This window comes from Aythya fuligula, chromosome 7, assembly GCF_009819795.1.
Source record: "Aythya fuligula isolate bAytFul2 chromosome 7, bAytFul2.pri, whole genome shotgun sequence".
Lineage (NCBI taxonomy): Eukaryota > Metazoa > Chordata > Aves > Anseriformes > Anatidae > Aythya > Aythya fuligula.
The window spans coordinates 31,491,944-31,511,289 of record NC_045565.1 but is presented as its reverse complement, the minus strand read 5'-3'; the positions used below and the strand labels follow the sequence as shown (position 1 = coordinate 31,511,289).

At 41.4% G+C, this 19,346-nt stretch overlaps 1 protein-coding gene across 1 annotated transcript in view; it reads left to right on the top strand.

Annotated features, from left to right (window-relative positions):
* CACUL1 (CDK2 associated cullin domain 1) overlaps positions 1-19,346 on the top strand; it is a 48,465-nt gene that overhangs the window by 12,114 nt on the left and 17,005 nt on the right. Inside the window, exons 4-5 of the mRNA XM_032191103.1 lie at positions 7,499-7,594; positions 12,644-12,746. Coding sequence (XP_032046994.1) covers positions 7,499-7,594; positions 12,644-12,746 — 199 coding nt within the window. The remainder of the gene's footprint in view (positions 1-7,498; positions 7,595-12,643; positions 12,747-19,346) is intronic.

Here is a 19,346-nt window from a genome sequence, read left to right as displayed (position 1 = left end):
GTATGCCTTAAAATCTGTTCCATAAAGAAGCTGTTCTAACTAGAGACTGTCAAATAGTCTCTTAAGAAATTACTGCATTATATTTTAATATTCTTATCTCTATGATCTTAATAGGTTTTGGTGACGGTTAGTTCCTTTATTGGGTTTAATGATGAAACATGGTGCTAGGTCTTTACCCAGCCACCACCAACAAAAAATTTATCTTGTAAATGTTGGTCCCGTGGAAGTTTCTGGTTCACACGGGCAAGCAATAAATACATACATAGTGTGTATTTAATGTGCAATAAGTGGTGGTTTGCTAACTCTGAGAAACTCACTCCACCTGCCAACAATATTTAACCAAATTGTGGAGTTCTGTTTAGTTGTCAATGTGCAACTTAATGCAAGATACATAAATATTTTTGCATGCAGAGAGGCACAAATAGCCTGATACCAGAATATTGATTTTATGTCAGAAAGCAGATGCCATGTAAACTGAAATGGCAGGCAAATGCAAAGTGATTTTGGATGAGCCAAACAACTTATTTGCATAAAAATGCAACAGTTTTATGGCAGGTGGATTGCAGAATATCTGTGTAACCAACATGCCAGAGCAAGCTGTTTCCTACAAGAACAACTCATCAGCAGCAAAAGCAGTAAAACTGTCAGGTACCAAATTGTGGAAGCATCCAAGTGCACCGGTCAGACTTGCTCTTGCTTGTTTCTTGCTGTGCTGGAGTTCATCCTCTTTCTTTGTGGCATTCACTGCAGAAGTTCCTTTTTTTTTTTTGCCTGGCGAGTTTGCCTCTGGCTGAAAGCAGGTGGGTGGCAATGGGTGAGGTTGGGCTGGGTGTCCCCCTGGTCGTCCATCCCCTGCTGACTTTGCTCGTGGTGACTGCACTCCCCAAGGTCTGCCCCCTGGGTTTTCAGCCCGAGAAATTAATTAGCTGTGCTGGGGGAAGCATTATGAAAATGTGGGTGTGCTGATGAATGCTCTGCGTGCGAGGCATTGGGTGAAAAGCAGTGAGCATTACCTGCCGGGAGGGGCGTTTAAATGAGATGAGTTACCAGGTGTTGTATCAGCAGCCCTTTGAGACGGGGCCTCCTGTATCTCAGGACATTTCTAGCTCCCTCCTGGCTACACAAGGAAATGATCCCTCTTCAGGCTGCTTCATGGAGAGACCATATCTGAGCGAGGATTGCCTTCCTTTCCTGCAGTGGATGTCTGACAGGTTTCTCTGCATGAGTAAGGATGTGTTGCCACATGAAGCTTCCAGTAATTAAGAGAACGAAGTTTCCCTAACCCTTGAGTTGGTCAGAATTTTTGACTATTTGTGTTTAGGAGGAAAAAGAAAATTGGTTGGCTGCAGAACACACAAATGAACATATTTCCTGGTGTCTTGAGGCTTATGACGCCTGTCCGCATATTGATGATTTTTTTTTTCAAGGTGCTTTATTTGGAAACATTTTATTGGTAATGGACATAGCCCATTATGTTGCGGTTTAAAATAATGGCAGCTGTTTTCGTGGGTAAGTGCTGAGTCATTCAGAGGTATGAGATAGGGTGGATACACAGACATACTTTCAAACTAAATGCGTTTGTTTTTTTTAAAACAGTAAAACTATATTTGCATTAATGATGAGTGCTTGGCCTAAACATATTCTCCTGTGCTCTGATAGTCATTTAAAACTAATTACAGTGTCCATCACGTATCTCTTCATCAAATGACACTGGGAACTATTTTAAGAATTGACCCATGGATGGCCCATGATAAAAGTGCTTTTTTTGTGCAAGTGTAGTTAAGTATTTTTGTTTTAGTTAGAAATATCGATAATTCCTTTAGGAAATGACTGAGAGCTGAAAAACAACTCTGTCATGTTATGCATGGCTTTTATGTCAGAGTAAAAGAGAAAAAGGGATCTATTGATTTTAAATCCTGACCAGAAACAGTTCAGTTCACCAACTGTAATTCCTATGTTCGGTGAAGTTAATAAGTGAAACATTAATCTGACAGTTACTACGCTGATAAACACGGAGAGGCTGTCAGAGGCCAGCTTCTGAACTTCAGATTAGGTTCTGAACTTCTTTGTTCATTTCTTTAGAAACAGTTGTGTAACTTTCAATGTTTTTCCTGATTACAGGAGTAAAGCGTGAAGCTTCAAGTGCTTGTCATGTTTACCTTGCGAGCCTTACCGTGTAGTCAGGTGCTATAAAATGCAGCCAAGCAGAGCCTTGAGTGAGTGGTGAAACTGAACTGTGGGCAGTGTTCGGTACCTCACAGCACTTCTTCATATTTATACCTTAAGGTAATTTACCCCAAAGAGTTCTGCAGATATGTTTTGCTTTACTCGTCGTAGTTTCTTGAGCATTTCTGTAGGAAACAAATCTGCCACCGCTATGCCCTGCCTATAGGAAAAGAGCATAAATAGATGGGGAAAAACGGAAGCGAAAACTTGCATTTTCTAACTGTTTTCTTACTAGGTATGTTAACTATTACTGCTTCTTGAAGTTCTTTAGCATCAAGTGTACGGCTGGTTACTCTACAGTACATTTTTAAAAGAGGAAACTCAAAGTGGCCAATTATCTGGTCTATAATATTTCCAAGGGAGAAAAATACCATTCTAGTGCCATGGGCATCCATCCATCAGTTTTTCCAAGGAACATTGCTTAACCATCTGTGAAACAAGCTTTTAATGCTGCGATCACACCCAATTGAATCAGATCAAATGAACGGTAGTAGAACTTTTGTTATCCAAAGCCAGATGTGGTAGAAACACATGCATCTTGATGTAGATAACAGAAAGAAGGCTGTTGACTTGAGACAGAGGTAGGGATCACCGTGTTGCCAGCAGCAATCCCATTGTTCCAAGCAAGCTAACCTAAGGAAAGCATCCTTGCCTGCAGCTTTTCAAAAAGGCTGAGATACCTGCATTCGCTCTTGCTTTCTTGTCCCACTAAACCAAGGGCAGCAGACCCTGGTGTAGTTGCAGAAGGGTCTAAGCAAATGCAGCACAAGCGAATGCGTATGGATTTACTGGATAGAGAAGGTTCTGCAGATTTCTTAGGACTAAACAGTTTTGACAGTGCTTCGATATCATGTAGTTTTGTTTCCCAGACGTATTGAATGGAAATGGAAACGGCGTGTACGTGTACCTTTGAAGGATCATGCTCTAAGACAATTAGGAGTCTTTAATGATGCTGTAGAGCTCGAGGGCAGACTTGAAAAGGATGACACAGTCAGTCTTTGAATGAATTGTACTTTGGCTTGATACCTGTTTTTCATAAAAAGTTTCGATAGCACGTTTGTCTAGTGACACAGACCCGGGGATCGCATATCTTGTCCACAGGACAAAGTAAATAAACGATGCTTTACTGAGGAAGAACAAAAGCTGCCTTAAAAGACGCAGACCTCTTACATGAAGAACAAGTTGGTTTGTGTAGTTAGAGCTGTTCTCCCTTTTCACTTGGCAGGCGTGGGAGAGACTCTGCAGCGTGTGTGCTGGCTTTTTGGCAGTGAGTGTGTTCCCAGGAAAATGGAGCTGCCCATTCAGTGTAAGAATGCAAGCTTTACCAAGTATATTGCTGATCGTGCCAGATGAGTGTTCATAAACAGATTAGCTTTGTGTTCTCAAACAAAGACCTGTTGTCATCGTTTCTCTCTTGTGAGCCATTTCTGAGTTGTCTTGAGCCAGCAGCCTCTCTTCTGATGTTTGTTCTTTCATATGTTCTGTCAAAGTGTGATATTCAAATTGGAAAACAAAAACAAAAAGCATATTTTTCATGTATACACAAGTTCATTGAAATGACTTGATGGTAGATTTCAGATGGGGCAAGGGTAACGTTGTGTACCAGGTCTCTTAATGCTTGTTTTCTTTGAAGACATCTACATCTTGTGTCATCCTTTCTCAAATGTCTTTTTTTGTTAATTCTCATGTCTCTTGGTGCTGAGATGTCCACTGTGATATGCAAGGAGATGTGTAAACGATGTCCTTAACATCAGCATTTCACAGCAGCCATAGCATTTTCTGCTAGGAAAGGCTTCTCAAAAGCAAGCTGAAGTTGTAAAACAAATGCAGCCCCACCATGAATTGAGAAGTCCAACCGTGCTTTCACTGCTCCTGTGAACAGGCACGTTAAATGGTTGCTACTAGAAAACCATTCTTAACCCTGTGAGTGTTAGATGAGAGCAATTGTAGGAGAGGATTTAAGCTGTTTCCCCATATAGAGGCTCTTGACAGAGGGACTGAATTGCCAGATTGATGGGATTCAGAGTGGGGTGTGGAGGAATGAAGGTTCTTCTTCCTTTCAAGACTAGCAGCACATTTGTCTTTCTGTTTGAAGAGCTGCTTTCATATGTCCCTCAGGTACAATAGGAGTAGTTTTTAAAGACTTAGTGTTTTCTGGGGGGTAGTAAGGAGTCAATATCTTTAATTTTTTTCCCCCCATCTGTAATTAAAGTAGCTGAATGGATGTGTTGTTGTTTCTGGACTAATAAGACCAAGAGTTTAAAAAAAATAAATAAATAAACCTTAGTATAGTCAGTTTTTTCTCTCCTTTTTTTTCTTTTTTTTTTTTTTTTTCTTTTAATAATGGCTATGGCAGAATGTATATAGATTTTAGATGCACGTCTACTCTAATGGTGCCGATTTAATGGAATAATCTTAGCAACATCTATTTACTTGTGACAGCACACGTTCAGCTTGGTGCCATGCACTCCTGGTTGTTTGTAAAATTAATGTAGTTTATATAAAGCTAGTCCCACTCTAGTTATTGTCTTAATAATGTGAATGTAAGTATGTGGAGGAAGTTCTGCTGGTGAAACAAGTAATTGAGATCAGGCTGGCAGTTTGGAGCAGCCGTACAATAACACCCTAATGAACAGAAAACAGCGAGATGTTTGTTTTCCCCACACTGAGTACAGAAATTCACAGATGACCCGTGAAAGCACCGTTACTGAGCTCTCTTTGGCCTATGTGTTATTTTTTTCCTCCTTAAGTTTACATATCAAACAATAATTGAGGAGTGTTTGATTGTCAAGCTCTTTCTTTGGGAACAAGGAGAATGGAGCAGTCAGGGCCTTCTTGCTAGTGCCTTCACTGCGGGGTTGTGAGGGTTGCCACAAAACAGTATCACAAAAATAAAGCTCCCAGATAACTGCTCTGTCAGTGTGAGCTATGTTAAGGTCCTGACTGCTTTCCACAGGTTAAGACCAAGGCTGAGCATTTTGCCTGATGCTAGTGAGTGCTTCCCCTGGGGCTTTAGGACTCTCCCACTCCCTCGTCTTCACCCAGCGCAGTTGTTTTCTGCTCGCCTGTAGGGTGGAGGGAGCCAACAAGTCAACAACTTCAGGTATTCTCTGAAGGCTTGAGGTTGTTCCCAGAAGGTGGTTGGGTGTGAATTTGTTTTTCCTCTCTTAAAACTGCTCTCTCAATGTGACACAGGCTTTGTGAAGTGAGCAAACAGGTTTCTGTGGAGGAAAAAGGTATCGAACCTTAATGTCCCCTGTAAAAAGGAACGGCAAGCTGGATGCTTTCTGCAGGATAAAGGCTGCACATGCGACTAAATGCTTTACTGTCCAGACAACTCCAGTCTTTTTCTTTAAAACGAAGAGTGCAAACTTGGTGTGAGAAGAGCAGCACCCTGTGTCAGGCTATTGTCTCCTTTTGTTTGATGTGCTCTTTGAAACAGAACTTTCTTTTTTCTTTAATCTTCGAAGTTGTGTACCGAGTCGTTACAAATCAGAGAGTATAACCATATTTAAAAGTGAGGTTAGAAAGGAGGGAAGCAAGCATACACGTTGCTTAGAAATGCAGATTTCACTGCATGTGATTTGCAACAAATTGTATATGTAATTACATATGAAAAGGAGAACCTGGAGCTCGCTGCTGTACGTTGTTGGAATTTTGAACTAAAATTTGTTTGACCGCCCCTGAGAACTGCATCTGCAAAAAGATTAAAAACTGATGATCAAAATGAGGAATAACCAGATACAACCTTTGGCAACAACACATGGAATAACGTTCTTTATTCCTTTGCCAGTTTTGCTTTCCTTTCTGAAATGTCTGCTCTGTATCTGCGTTTGCTGTGAAAATTACCCACATGTTCATCAAGCATGTTAAGCAGGGAAGCTAAAGAAGCTAATACGAAGGAAAAATGTTTCATGGGTTGAGAGCACTTAATGGAGCAAAAAGTCAGTGTGAACTCTTAACCGTGTTATTGGGGCCCCTGCTTGAATGTCCATGCAAAGGTTGAAAAATCTGCTTCTAAAAGATCAGAGCTGGAAGTTCCCATAAGGTGCAGCCAGCCCGGAGCACTCCTTGCACTGCAGATGCTTTGGCTTGAGAAAAATCTTTCAGCTTGTTTCCTCGCAAGGTTTGTGTTGCTGCTGCATTTTTCATCCTTTCTTGCCCAGTGCTGTAGGAAAGGAAAAACAGTGCAAGAGAAGGGAAGGCAGCTTGTAAGCAGGCAGCACTTTGTGCTGGGGTGTGTGCAGGGCCCTGAGCAGCAGAAGCTCCGGCAGCTCATCCCCTGCCTCCGGAGGGATGAGGATGGCAGGAGGTGGGCAGCAGCCGAGCGCTCTATGTGGGCAGCTTGGGACAGAGCAGGGAGAAGTGGAGGAGCACTTTGCCCCATCCACTTCCATCCCTGGCTGTGTAAGTGCACTCCTGAATGCTCTAATGTGGCTCCCCGGCGCTGTGAACCAGGCAGTTATGAAACAAGCTGTGGTTACTGCTTCCCATTTTCCTGCTTCCCCTCTCAATTTAACTTAGCTTGCTGTGGAATAAATCTTTATAGCTTCCTTATTTTATTTTTTTCTTTGAGACCGATGGCACCCTGCACAGCAAATAGCAGCGCTGTCACTGTGGTGCCTGCTGTAAAGTTGGCACCTTCAGCTTTTGTGTGGCAGTGTTTTGCCTGGGGCTGCACGGCGGTGCTGTGTGTTGGAGGACTGCTCGACACCCTGCATATTTGCCTTGCCTTAGGTGACCCAGCTGAAACTCAGAAACGTTTTCTGTGCAGGGCAGTGCTCCCTGGAGCTGGGGGATGTGCTGCGTGCCAGCCTGGGTGCCAGGCAGCTGCTTCACGTCACCCTGCTGCCTTGGAGCAGGAGCCCACGGGGGGATCAGTGCACACACCACAACACTCGATGAAATCTCATTACAGACCCCAGACCTGACAGGCAGCTTTTTCAAAAAGAATGTTTGCCCTTTTAATAACTGTTTGTATTTGCATATGCTAAGTACAGGTTTGTCTTAGGCATGCTGTAGTGCTTATCCAATGCACCTTTTGCTAGGCACTGACACAGAGTCCTAGGCAGAAACCTCTTACTGGTGAGAACTTCTTTTTTGCTGGAGGGAGCGATAGCGGAAACTCTGGAGTGATGCGTGGTTTGCTTTGTGTAGGTTTAGTGTATCAAATACTTGGTAGATCTTGGAGTTCGCCATGAAAGCATAGCCTGTGCTGTTCCAGATCTTTCCCGTGTTCAAATGACAACCTGACTTTTATGGTTTCTTGCAGGCCAGCCCTCCAGATCTCTATATTGAAAGATTTAACGTAGCTCTTGGACAGTATATGGGAGCATTGCAGAGCATTGTGCCTCTTTTCATATATATGGTAAGTTTTAGAAAATTCTTTTCAAATAACGTATGTCCATGTGCATAATGCTGACTGAAAGGGAAAAGAATAAAATGCAGCTATAATGGTTTTTCGTACAGAACTTGGGAATCATGCCTGCTTTTGCCTAGAGTTCTGGTCAAGTTGTGTGGGGAGAAGAAAGGGAGGTCGTGCTTTTAAATGCAGAGCTTCACAACTGGTTTTCTACCCTGATATTTCTTTCTTGGGAATGATTTTTATTTGGGTTGGAAAAAAGCCTTACCAAGTAGGCTGTTGTTTATATCTTTTTGAGATACTTTATTGGCTAGTTATACATTGGCTTCGTAGTTTGGGCAGATTACAAAGATGATTTTCTTGCTTTAAATTGAACAAATTCAGACTAGACAGCCAAGGACTTCTGCCTGAAAGATTTTTTTTTTTTTTTTTTTGTAGATGTCTTTGTCAGTTGACAAAGCAATTTAGAGTGTTGATGGGACGAAGGCAAACTTATTTTCATAGCTATGTCAAGCACACTTGCAGAGATTCAGAACCCATTGACTATAACTGTTTGTCGTGTGGATTATGTACTTTATGAAGTCTTCTGTACCTCTGAAGAAGTCTAGCATCTGCTTGACTTTTGTCAAAATGCCAAGACTTTTATTGCTTTTTTTAGGGTAATGTATAACTCAAGCTTGGAATTTGCCCTTCTCCCAGAAATGGTCCTTGCATGGACATTGCTTAGAAATAAAAATAAATAAGTAAAATTGTCTTTTAGTAAAGAATCATCTTAGAAAAAAAAATAAAATAGGCTAAATAACCTAACCTCAAACTCTTCAAAAAGTTATTCTCATTGGTAGGAAAATTTGTATTTTTTGTGGCTGTACTTGAAATGAAGAAGTTTGTTAGTCTTTCAGCACAGCGTCACCCAAATTTGTTGCTTTACAACAGAAAGCTGTCTTTCTTGAGCTGGGTTTCTTCTAATGTAGTCTTTATCTAGTTTATCCAAAACAAAATCCAGTTGCCTCACTTGTAAGCAAGGGGTTTGTTCATGGTGACGATTTTTATTTTTCTTCCAGTTCCTATCATAAAATAACAAGGGAGAGACTCTTTCCCTCTTGCATTTGGCATTTTTAGGTGCTGGCCATTTTTCTGCCAGCGTGTACTTGACTTGTTGCAGGCAGGTGTTTAAGCGATCTCAGAATTTAATATCTGTTTACAAATGGAGATAAGCTGTTCTAGGTGTGCTTTTATTGAATGCTCAGCTCTGTCACAGAGGTTCTTCCATCACAGAGGTCAACAAATCTTTAACAATTATGACTGCAGAAACTGTCACATCAAAAAGAAATGTTAATGATGGTCGTAAACAAGGCTATGTATCATTATAAGCCTTGCCTATATGGCTAGACAAGGTATAATTGCTTAATAGATTTCCACATCCTTCTTTGTACACAACTGTGGTTTCCTCTAATGAGGAGTGTGTGATATTCCCTCACTTTTTAATTTTTAGAGCTTGAGTCTAAGTGATATGTGCGCGTTGAATGGTTGGTGAGTAATAAACAGATCTGTACGATGAAGAGTTGGGTAGTAATTTTGGTTGCTTGTTTTCTGTGAGATCCAAAAGAAGTGCAAGTGCTCTGTTTTTGTTATTTTAAATTGAATGTTTTTAACGCAGTAAAACCCAATTCCTGCACACACTTTCTCATTCAAGTGACTTAATTCAACATAGGCTTGAGCGTTAGTGACTGCACGGGATGTGGAAGATACCTTTAGAAAAGAAAGGACAAAAAATGTTTTCCTTTCTAAGTTTTTCTGTATGCGTTTGGAAGTCCTTGTATGCACAGTCACTTGCAGCCTTACATTGTTGTATCTCATTGAGTTTTCTCTCATGCAGCAGCAGTTTCCTTTATTTAGACAAGAAAGTACAGTAACAAACTGATTACAAGAGGTGAAAGGCTAATTATTCTATAATACAAATTACAGCTTTGCAGTTGCTCCCATAGGTTCTTTCAAAGTATTTTTAGATGCAGTGGACCAAGTTGTTGGACTCTGCCTTTTTATCAGGAATTGCGAGCTTTCCCTTTTTTGGCAGTGATGTAGCTGTTTTAGTTGGGAGTTTCCAAGGTTGTGGAGTTCGTAGAATGGAATCCCAGAGCCGTGGACTGGCTGGGGTTGGAAGGGACCTTAAAGAGCATCTGGTTCCAACCCCTGCCATGGGCAGGGATGCCTTTATCAGCTGCACTGATGCTTCTTCTGAGAGGATGCTTATATTACTGCTTAGGAGAAGTTCAAATATGCATTTATATATTTAAAAATCTAGGAAACCAAAGAAAACTTAAAGGTTTGTAATGCAACTGGGACATGTCGTTGTCTCTCAGCAAGAGGCTTTGCAATTTGCTTTAGGCTCAGTCCTGTGTGTTTGAAACAAGCAGCAGCAATTCTCTTCTCTCCACTGATACTTACCAAACCATATTGCTGTTTGTATGCTGGAAATACAGGGAAGGGGGGCTCTTAACCAGCTTGTATGTGCTGGCCAAGCTCTGGAGTGATGGTTGAGGGGGCTGACTTGCTGGGAGATTTCTCTTTTTCCTTCTTTTGTTAGGAGCAGGAATGTTTTTCATATGGTGATGGATTTTTCCATCTGCTGCTGCTATATGGGGCATTTTAAGGAAGGCTGGAGATCCAAAATACTTTTTCCCTCCAAGATTTAGTGGGTTTAAGCCTCTTCAAAACTTCTTGGATAGAGCCACAGATAAAGCAAACAAAACTCGAAGTCTGCACATAATGCTTTATTCCACAGAACGATTCCTAGTAAATAACTGCTCTGTTCTGTATTTTTATAAACCTAAACGATGTTATTATATGCTTAGACTGTAAATATGACAGTATACTGCACACATGAAAGAATAAAAATCATTTCTACTTCAAGAAAAATTAAAATCAGCCTTTAGAAGGTAATAGGTTCTTAATCACTAATTAAATATAGAGAGGTAGTTGAAAATCTGTTATGTTGTGGTCTGAAATGAGCCTAATACTTGTGAGCCCTGTAGTTTTTGGATAGTTGAGATTAGAACTTTTTTCATTACCTCCAAAATGTTACTGTTCTTAGTGGGTGGCACTGTGCTTTGCTTATTAGCTAGAGGGCATGGTGTGTGCGTGTGTCTGTGTATGGGTGAGGTAATGAGCATTCTTGTAGGTTAGTTGGCTCTGAAGAGTTTTTTTTGCTTTCCTTTTAAAAGTATTAGCAGCATCACAAATCGCTGTGTGGCGGTTTCTAAAAGAAATGATTGTAATACCTGAGTTTCTCAGGTATTGATATCTTTATACTTTTTACCTGTCTGCTAAATCTTTAGGTGACATTGGCACACTTTTCAAGAAATACTGATATAACCTAGCTAGTGAAATATTACATGAAAAACGTTCCTGTCTTTCCGATGGCAAAAAGGGGGAAGATGACAGCTCTTCTGCTCTTCTCCTTTCAGCACTCTGGATTAGAAGTGAAGAGAAGGAAAGAAGTTATTTCCTTAGCTGGGTGCATCTTGTCCATCAGTGCACCTCATAGGATGAATTAGTTCGCTGCTGTCCCATTCTGGTTGAGATTGGTAGCTGGTGGGTGCCTGGTGGCACAAAGTCAGGAAGCTGGAGGTAGAAATGGAAGTCAGGTCTGGTGAAGGACTGAAAGTAAGCCTAATACTTTCTAGAAAACGTAGAGGAGAACTTCAGTTACTGTGAATTTCAGTTGCAATGACAATTAACCATTGACCAACAAATAAACAAAAACAGATAAAGTTAGGCTGTTAGGACTGCCTTTCTTCTAACAGGTTCAGTTTTCATGAAAGGTTAAAAAACAAACAGACAAGCCACTAACCACCCAAACAAAAAACCCACAAAATAAACAAAAACAAACCCAAACCAATCCAAAACCAAAAACTGAGGCTGAATGCTTGCCTTGAAAATGTGAGTGGTTTCTGCAGGCAAAGTTTATTGTGCTATGTATATAGTTTTATTAATGCCTACGAGTATGGATTTCATAGAAAATATAATGATTGCTCTGAGGGTTAAGATACTCTCTCTCCCAATAAATCTATTAATTTAAGTGTTCCATAACAGAATTTCTGATTAAGTTGGTTTTCTGTGAATATCTCTATGCACCTCTTTATAATGAAAGTTGTCCAGATGAAATCAGTTGGTCTATTTCCATGTCAGTATTAAACTGATAGGACATCTATCTTTAAACAACTACTTTTTTTAGTTATTTAAAATTCACTTATAAATAAAATACACACAATAAATCTTTCTATTAATTGCAGGCTTGGAGTTGAGGAGTAGCACCAAGTAGTACATTAGATTTGAAGCCCCTCAAGGAACTCATGAATAGAATCTCCTCTGAGGGCTAAGGAGATGAATTTATTAATGATGGGTGGGCCAAGAAAATTGAATCCCCAAATTTTTTACGTAGGTTAGTTTTTTATAGGTTTGTATATATCGCTTATTTCTGCAGTTCGATCCTTTTATGTCCTCTGAGATTATCAGTGAACCACAGATGTGGATAGCTCTACTGATGATTTATTACTGGTATTCATGATTTATTAACAGGTATGTTAATACCTGTTTTAATGGCTTAATCACTTTTAGACGTTGGTAAAAAGGGTTTTTGTTGTTATAAACATACCTAGCCCTATTTCGGTATTAGAGCTTCTATAATGTTCTAAAACGATGTGTTTTTCTACAGATTCTTCTGACTTAATATGGAGGTGTATCAGTAGATATATATATATCTATATATATCTATATATATATCTATATATCTATATCTATATATATATATTTTTAAAAGCACATCCATAGGTAATTATTAATGTCAGTAGTACCGCATGCATTGTTAATTTTCAATACATGGCTTTCATTGTACAGGACTGTTCTATGCAATATAAATGCAGGCACCAAGGAAGCACTTTGCAGGTCAAATGTTCAACAATTTTAAATTTTGAGCTATTTTCTGCAGGGGGGAAAAGTTTAATTTTATTTTGTGTTATGAGAAACAATCTTGAAAACTTCTGTCTTATTTTCCAGAATAAATTTTACATAGAAACCAAGCTTAACAGAGACTTAAAAGATGACCTTATAAAGCTGTTTACGGAACATGTTGCAGAAAAGCACATTTACAACCTAATGCGTAAGTAAGCTTATTGAATTTTTCTTATAATGGGAATCTGGAAAACTGCAGTGGTTTCACATATTGCAGAAATCTCTAGCAAATAGAGAGAAAATGGCAAACCGTTAGAGGGCTTAAATACGAATTCCTTTTGAAGTCATAGGAAGGCTGTTTCTTCTGTATTGTTTCTCATTATGAGTTGAAAAATAAGTGTATTAAAATTAAGCCTTCATTACCAAATTAGTAACTGCTGATATACCACGTGAAAGAGTATGGCAGGTACTGTAATATTTTTAAAATATTTTATGTGAAGTCAGGGTTGCTTGAGTATTTGGGGGAGACCAGTATGGTTTTCCATGTGTCCTGTGGTTATGACATAACTAGTATTTTACTGTCTTGCTGCTTATGCTGTTACTTCTTAATTTCATTATCGAAATGACAGAGTTAATTAAGAAATGTTTGTCCCAAGAACTGTGCTATCACTGGGGTTATTGCCATGGTGTGCTCCCAGCTAGTTGGTGAATGGTATAATGATGAGAGTAGCTTCTCAGTTGAGACAATGGGTTAATGCAAGTAGAAAATACCAAACGATGGGTGATGAGAGTCAAGTTTTATTTTATCTTCCCCTTTATTTGAACAGTAACGTCTTTCTTCCAGTGAAGGGCCTGGGGAAAACATCTTTGTGTTTTTTAGGGCCGGTGTGACTTGCTGTTCTGGGAGAGGGATGGGTGAACAAGGTTAGGGAACCTGGTACACTAGAATGATGGATGAGCAGTTGAGTGCCATCTTCTTCTTGCCATCTGGAAAAGTCTCCTGCAAAAATCTGTGAGGCATGATCAGATCAGCTAGGTAATGGCAGATCGATGAGGAATGCCCACCTATCACCTGATGCTTTATTTTGGGCCAAAGATGTTCAGCAGTATCGTGAAACCTGGTGAGACGATTCCTCCAGTGGGATCATGGAAAATGCAGCTGATGTTGCGAGGTTTAATTTCAGTGTTCCAGGCAATGAAAATATGAATGCGATTTTTCAATGAGGAAAGCAAAGGTTACGCTTTTATATTCTGAATATTTGACTAAGTAATGTCAGATGTGTGTTGCTACGTAGTTAGTTTTCTGGGAATTGTAATATGAGAATCCAGTAGAAATTGCAGATAATCTGCTGCAAGGAAAGGAAAAGACCTGTGATTATGGAGGGGGGGGGAAAATGATATACCGTTCCCAGCTCTTTGTTACAGAAGTAAAATTAAAGGAGAAATTGAAAAGTGAAAACAAACTCTCACCTGCTGTGTTGCTCTATGTGCAGAGTATTATTTAATAAGCACTGTGCTTGGATTTCATTTTAGTCTTTCAACTTATTAAAGCTAAGTTATTTAGTTATTGGTTTTACTCTTATGACTTGTATAAACTCTTAATTGTGATCTGCCTTGGTTAAATATTGAATAATAGGCTCTTTAAATTGAGTTAAAGTATGCCTAAATGCAATTCCAAACTTGTTAGCAGACTCCAACGAAATAACTGAAGGTACACAGCACATCGTATCGTACTTTTGAGGTGCTGACAAATTCTAGTTATTATTTTCTCAGCTCTTCTAGCATGAAATTCCTACTAGAAGAGAGATGAATATTACCTTCGTTTCCAGAAGTGAGAGAGCTCTGAAAATAAGAGATGTGTCAGGGTTTTGTGACTTTACTTTCAGACGTAATTTTCAATATGTGTAATAGGATCTTTCGAAATCAGATGTAGATTTGCGTCAACAGAAAAGTGTTACCTATTCACAACCTTATTTTTTTTTTCCTTCAGAATACGCTATGTTTAGGAAATTAAAATCTAGGAATTTGAGATCCATATCCAAACGTGGAATTCTGTGGGGGTTTCCTAGAGATGATGCGACTGCCACTTCAGCATGAAGAAGCTTGCCTTCCTCTTCTTTCTTAGGAAAAACTTATCAGTTTGTGATTAGACTCAGAGAAAAGAATATCTGCTCTTCCTCTTGAAACTGTTGCTGGGTTTTTCATAGATGGGGGTTTTTGTTTGTAATGTCTTATCACTCTGTCAGCCTGGAAGCTGGTATTTCCACGTGAAGTTGTTCAGGAAGGACTTTAAGTTAATTTCAGCTTCATTTTATATCAGTAAAATTTCTTCCTACTTCAAATTCTTAAAAGTGTCAGGAAAGAAGCATATCACAGATCTGTTCTTAGTGCTTGATAGTGCTCAGGCTCTTGGTAGGTTCTAGTCCTTGTGCTGTGTGGCTGGAGGAAATACTAAGAAAAAAAAATAGAGCACTTCTGAGCAGCTAAAGCAAATATACGAACAATTACCTAATGCACAGATCCATGAACACAGCTGTGCTTTTACAAAATAATTCTGCACTTGCACATGTTTATCAGGTCAGTGCTCTTCAAATTAAAGTGGTTACATAGGAACTAAATGAAAATAACCTGATTTTCCTTATGAAGTCTGAAGCTGGCTCTGGCTGATAAGACTGCTGTATGAAATGGCTTGGGAGACATTCTTATGTGCAGAACCACTCAAGTGAATGTAACAAGCAAAGATACAGCATCTTATTTACAAGAATGCTTAAAATCTTTAAAAAATAAAGAAAACAGATAATGCCTACTTGTCTGTGAGGAAGGAGTGGAGGAGGATGTTGTCTGTGCTCTTCTAGATCCTGCATCAGATTGCAGTAAGCAGCAAAATTCGAGCAGTAAGTGTGTTCCTGTCGTCAGGCCACTGTCTGTGTCCTTATGTCACTGACGACAGAAGTGGGTTTCCTGAACTGTGATCTCAGTGCCCTGAAAACACCCTGCCTGGTTGGTCTTGTATCTGGAATTATTGCAAATTTTAAATGTGGTGAACATAGTTAACGGCTCCTGAAACTCTCTGTTTCTAGTACTTGCAACAGGTAAAATCCAGTGACAGAGGGTGCTTGTAAGTAACTGCTGTTCTTCTCTTTTTGGAGACCTCGAGGTGGGTGCCCAAAACAAGCTTGTTCCTTAACAAATGAAAGCAGCTATTAACAGTGCGCTGTAGTTTCTGCTTGGTGGATAGATGAGTTGGTTCCCACTTATAAGAGTGTGAATTGCCCCTGCTCCTTTTCCAGAAACTAAAGAGGCACACACACAGTTATCATAGAATCATAGAATCATAGAATATCCTGAGTTGGAAGGGACCCTTAAGGATCATCAAGTCCAACTCTCGACACCGCACAGGTCTACCCAAAAGTTCAGACCATGTGCCTAAGTTCACAGTCCAATCTCTTCTTAAATTCAGACAGGCTCGGTGCAGTGACCACTTCCCTGGGGAGCCTGTTCCAGTGTGCAACCACCCTCTCTGTGAAGAACCCCCTCCTGACGTCCAGCCTAAATTTCCCCTGCCTCAGCTTAACCCCGTTCCCGCGGGTCCTGTCACTAGTGTTAATGGAGAAAAGGTCTCCTGCCTCTTGACAACCCCTTACGAGGAAGTTGTAGACTGCGATGAGGTCTCCCCTCAGCCTCCTCTTCTCCAGGCTGAACAGGCCCAGTGACCTCAGCCGTTCCTCGTACGTCTTCCCCTCAAGGCCTTTCACCATCTTCGTAGCCCTCCTCTGGACACTTTCCAACAGTTTCATGTCCTTTTTATACTGTGGTGCCCAGAACTGCACACAGTACTCGAGGTGAGGCCGCACCAGCGCAGAGTAGAGCGGGACAATCACCTCCCTTGACCTACTAGCGATGCCGTGCTTGATGCACCCCAGGATACGATTGGCCCTCCTGGCTGCCAGGGCACACTGCTGGCTCATATTCAACTTGCTGTCTACCACGACCCCCAGATCCCTCTCTTCTAGGCTGCTCTCCAGCGTCTCATCGCCCAGTCTGTACGTGCAGCCAGGGTTTCCCCGTCCCAGGTGCAGGACCCGGCACTTGCTCTTATTGAACTTCATGCGGTTGGTGATCGCCCAGCTCTCCAACCTGTCCAGATCCCTCTGTAAGGCCTTTACGCCCTCACTTGAGTCCACAACTCCTCCAAGTTTGGTGTCATCAGCAAACTTGCTCAAAATACCCTCTATTCCTACATCCAGATCATTTATAAAAATATTGAAAAGTACCGGCCCTAAAATGGAGCCTTGAGGGACCCCACTGGTGACCGCCCGCCAGCCTGACGCAGCTCCATTTACCATAACCCTTTGGGCCCTGCCCGTTAGCCAATTGCTCACCCATCGTATGATGTTTTTATTTAGCTCTATGGTGGACATTTTGTCCAGTAGGATCCTATGGGAAACCGTGTCAAAAGCCTTGCTGAAGTCCAAAAAAATCACATCAGCTGGTTTCCCTTGGTCCACCATACGGGTGATCTTATCATAAAAGGAAATCAGGTTAGTTAGGCAGGACCTACCCTTCACAAACCCATGCTGGCTGGGACCAATAACTGCTTTGTCCCCCAGGTGCGCCTCAATGAGTCCAAGAACCAACTTCTCCATGATTTTACCAGGCACTGACGTGAGACTGACAGGCCTGTAATTGCTAGGGTCTTCTTTCTGACCCTTCTTGAAAATTGGCACAACATTTGCCAGCTTCCAGTCTACTGGGACCTCTCCAAATTCCCAGGATCGTTGAAAAATAATTGATAGAGGTTCCGCAATGACATCCGCCAGCTCTTTCAGCACCCGGGGATGAATCCCATCCGGACCCATGGACTTGTAGGGATCCAGGTGGAGTAGCAAATCCCGCACACGTTCAGGGTCAGTTGGGAGTTTGTCATCCCCACCGTCCCGGTCCTCCAGCTCAGGGCACCCTGGGTCCCGAAGCCCATCATCGGCATTGAAGACAGAGGCAAAGAAGGCGTTAAGCGTCTCTGCTTTGCCTACGTCATCGTCTGTGAGGAGACCTTCCCTATCAAGGAGCGGCCCTATGTTTTCTTTAGTTCTCCTTTTTCCATTTACATATCTAAAAAAACCCTTTTTATTTTCTCTCACAGACACAGCCAGCTTCAACTCTAGCTGTGCTTTGGCCACTCGAACTTTCTCCCTACAAACACGAACAGCATCCCTGTATTCTTTCCATGACGCCTGGCCCTCCTTCCAGTAGCGAAACACTCTCTGTTTCCGCCTAATCTCCATTAGAACATTCCTGGTCAGCCACGCCGGCCTCCTGCCCCGCCTGCCTGACTTGCGATATTTTGGAATTGCCTTATCTTGTGCTTCTAGGAGGCATCGCTTAAAGAGTGACCAGCACTGGTGGACATCGAGGCCTTCAAGAGCAGTTTCCCAGGGGACCTTACTGACTAGTTCCCTGAGCAGCCTGAAGTCCGCTTTCCCCATATCTAGGGATGAGGTTTTGGTGGCACTTTTCCTTCTGTCACCATAAATTTTGAACTCAACCACTTCATGGTCGCTATGACCGAGGCGGCCACCAATCACCACATCTCCCACCAGACCCTCTCTGTTTTCTAGCAACAGGTCTAGGAGGGCACCTTTCCTAGTTGGCTCCGTTAGCACCTGTACCAAGAAGTTATCATCTAGGTGCTTCATGAACCTCCTGGACTTGCTCGTGTCAGCCGTGTGGCACTCCCAGTTAACGTCCGGCAAGTTGAAGTCCCCCATAAGGACAAGGGGAGTTAATCTCGAGGCCTCTCTTAGTTCTGTAAAGAATAATTTATGTCACCGAGATTCAGCTAAAATGAAGGGAAAACTGCTGGTCCGTTTTCTTAATTTTTTTATTCGTTGTTGGTGGAGGTGTGGTACAAGAGAGGGGCCATTTATGTTGCAAAAAGTTTTGCTTTTAACAAGTTGGTAGGGTAGATGTTTGTTGTTGCTTTCTGAGAGGTACCAGAAGAGTTGACCTGAAAGTTGAAAAAAGGCTGCTAACAGCTTTCTGAGGAAGTTGTGCAGTCGTCCTGTTTGGTTGCAACAGGTACAAACTTGGTACAGAATTGCAGACAATTAATGGGGCTGCAACTACTGGACATTGATGAATGTAGCAGGGAAGGTGTTTCCCTGGCAGAGACGCGTGTGATTATGCTGTGGGTGCGCAGGGAGGGTGTGCCAGCACACGTAAACCTAGGTTGTTAACAGATGTATATTGTTGACCTCCAGAAACGTGTTAGCATCAGTGAAGCAAGGGACCCTTATCTCTTTGGCTGTTTACCACCTCTCTGTGGCATAACTCCTTGCGCCATTACATTCCATCTCTAGCCTTGTTTGTGAATTCCCCAGGAGAGCAGCAGTGCAGAAGGCTGAGAGACGGGCCGGGGCTGATGCCAGGTTTGTAGCCTGTGCAGCTACAACAGATAACACGGGGCTTGGGTTGGTGTTGGGTTTTTTTTATTTATTCCCTGTGCTTCACCCTTTGGCAGTTAGACAAGAACAAGATGGATTAGTTGACCTTTCCCCTCCTTTAGCTGACTTTTTTTTTTTTCACCACTTTGATATCGATCTCAAATGGGCTGTATGAAAGAAACAGCCTTTCATCACCTTCACCCACAAACAGCACAGAAAATCCCCTGAAAATAGGGGGAACAAACTATTTTTCTGGTTCTTATGGAAACCATTGCCTAAACCCTTTTTTGTCAGTATTTCTACACTGTAGGAAGAACTGAAAGTTTCTTTGCACAATTTAGGCAATATCAATATTAATTAACAGG